The sequence below is a fragment of the Echinops telfairi genome, unplaced genomic scaffold (assembly GCF_000313985.2).
Source record: "Echinops telfairi isolate 266 unplaced genomic scaffold, ASM31398v2 ScPeMD7_7468;HRSCAF=8506_0, whole genome shotgun sequence".
Taxonomy (NCBI): domain Eukaryota; kingdom Metazoa; phylum Chordata; class Mammalia; order Afrosoricida; family Tenrecidae; genus Echinops; species Echinops telfairi.
In genome coordinates, this window is record NW_022111369.1 from 35,887,959 (window position 1) to 35,889,964 (window position 2,006).

A 2,006-nucleotide genomic window follows, 5' to 3' on the forward strand; every position below is an offset into this window, starting at 1 on the left:
GATCCTACTTGTCAGATATAAACTCTTTCCAGAATTAAAGTTCCAAGTTCCCTTTAGATGCCTAGAAAATCAGGCTTGCTGTTACAAAGATTCGGTTCAGTTCCACGGAGAGGCTTTTCTCCTCAGCAACGTGTTGCATATATGAAATATTTTCCTTCAGTTTCTCTCTTCTTCACACAGGTGGCCATTGCACATTAGCACTAGCAAGAGAGGAAGGAGTCAAAATGTATGAGTGTGTTGTCTTGGTGCAAAGTCATTTTAATGCGTTGTTTGTTGTGTTCATCACAGTTCTTCAAAGCTTCGCACTTTGGCCAGAGGCCTGTCTCCTGCATACCTGAGGTTTGGTGGCACCAAGACAGACTTCCTAATATTCGACCCCAAGAAGGAACCAACCTTTGAAGAGAGAAGTTACTGGCAACATCAAGTGAACCAGGGTGAAATTTTATTTAAAAGTTAACTATGTATTTTAATTAACGTGTCATTCATGAAGTCCCGGAAAGAAAAAGTGTTATTCATATCTAGCAATTAATCATTAGATGGCACCAAAGGGCCTTGGATGCATCCAAGTTAAAGGTGACACCAGAAGGCAGGTTTTTATCAATATAAACCCTATGAAATAATGTTTTCATCAATATAAACCCTATGAAATAATGTTTTCATCAATGTAAGACCCTAAAAAGGAGGGTGCTGGGCAAAGTGAACAGCGAATTGTGCTGTAAAATGAAACAAGGATGGCAGCTGAGGAGAGAAGGGCTTGGAGGGAACATGCTGGGCAGACATGGGTCAAACCAAAGAGTGTATTTTCCACTGAAGATGCAGCACATCCGTTCTGGAAACAAAGTGTGGGTGAGCTGGATGTGCAGAAATACACTGCTTCTCAGAATGGATGCCAAGACTTGACATGTTGATATGTTCTCCAACTTGTATGACTGTGCACAATCACCCGGGTTGCTTTTGAAAGCTTGGGATCCTGGGTCTCACTGCTGTTGTCAGCTGCCATTGAACTAGCTTCTGACTCGCGGGAACCCGAGGATCTACAAAGAGGGCTGCTCCATAGGTTTTCTTGGCTGTAATCTTTCTGGTAGCAGTTCCTAGGCCCTCTGTGAAATCGCCGATTGGGTTTGAACCACCAACCTTTGTCACCAGCTGGTGACAAGCCACTTGTGCCACCAGCCCAATTCACTCTATGATTCCAGTTTTAACAAGCTCCTTGGGTGATTCTGGTATTGGAAGTTTGGGCTTCACTTGAGAAACTGGCCCAAGGGAACCCTAAGAATTTGCTCTTTCAAGAATGACTCAGACCTCAAATGCATGTTCATTTATTATCTTTAACAACTACTTGAAATGATCAAAATTATTTGCATTAGTTGTTGTTGTTAGGTGCCATCGAATTGGATCTGAGCCATTGCGACCCTATACACAACAGAATGAAACAGCATGGGCCCTCACCATCCTCACAAACATTTCCATGCCCGAGCCCATTGTTGCCGCCACTGTGTCATTCCATCTCCTCTGTCGCTGCCCCTCCACTTTACCAAGCATGATGTCCTTCTCCAGGGACTGGTCTCTCCTCACAACATGTCCAAAAGATGTGAGATGAAGTCTTACCTCCCTTGCATCTAAGGGGCACTCTGGCCTTACTTCTTCCAAGACAGATTTGTTTGTTCATTTGGTAGGAGCAATGAAAAATTTAGTATTAGTAATACATATAACGTTATACAAATAAAACTTCTTTATTTAAATAAATAACTTTGTTAGTAGTAGCAATAAAATATTATTTCAATTACTAAAATATTATTTGAAATATTAAATATCATTGAAAAGATTGTATACACCATTTAATTATAAGAATGTGTGTATCCAATGGATGGATGGTTGGATTGTGATAAGAGTTGTATAAGCCCCCAATAAAATGATTTCAAGAAAAGAAACAAAACAGAAAATATTAAAAACCAGATCAATCCCAAAGTGTATTACAGGGCGGATCCAGTGACAAGGTTTTAACC

General features: G+C 40.7%; 1 protein-coding gene across 1 annotated transcript in view; it reads left to right on the forward strand.

The window, feature by feature from the left end:
• Positions 1-2,006, forward strand: part of HPSE (heparanase) — a gene marked incomplete at its 5' end in the record, with an annotated part of 57,518 nt that overhangs the window by 16,241 nt on the left and 39,271 nt on the right. Inside the window, one exon of the mRNA XM_013004828.2 lies at positions 289-434. Coding sequence (XP_012860282.1) covers positions 289-434 — 146 coding nt within the window. The remainder of the gene's footprint in view (positions 1-288; positions 435-2,006) is intronic.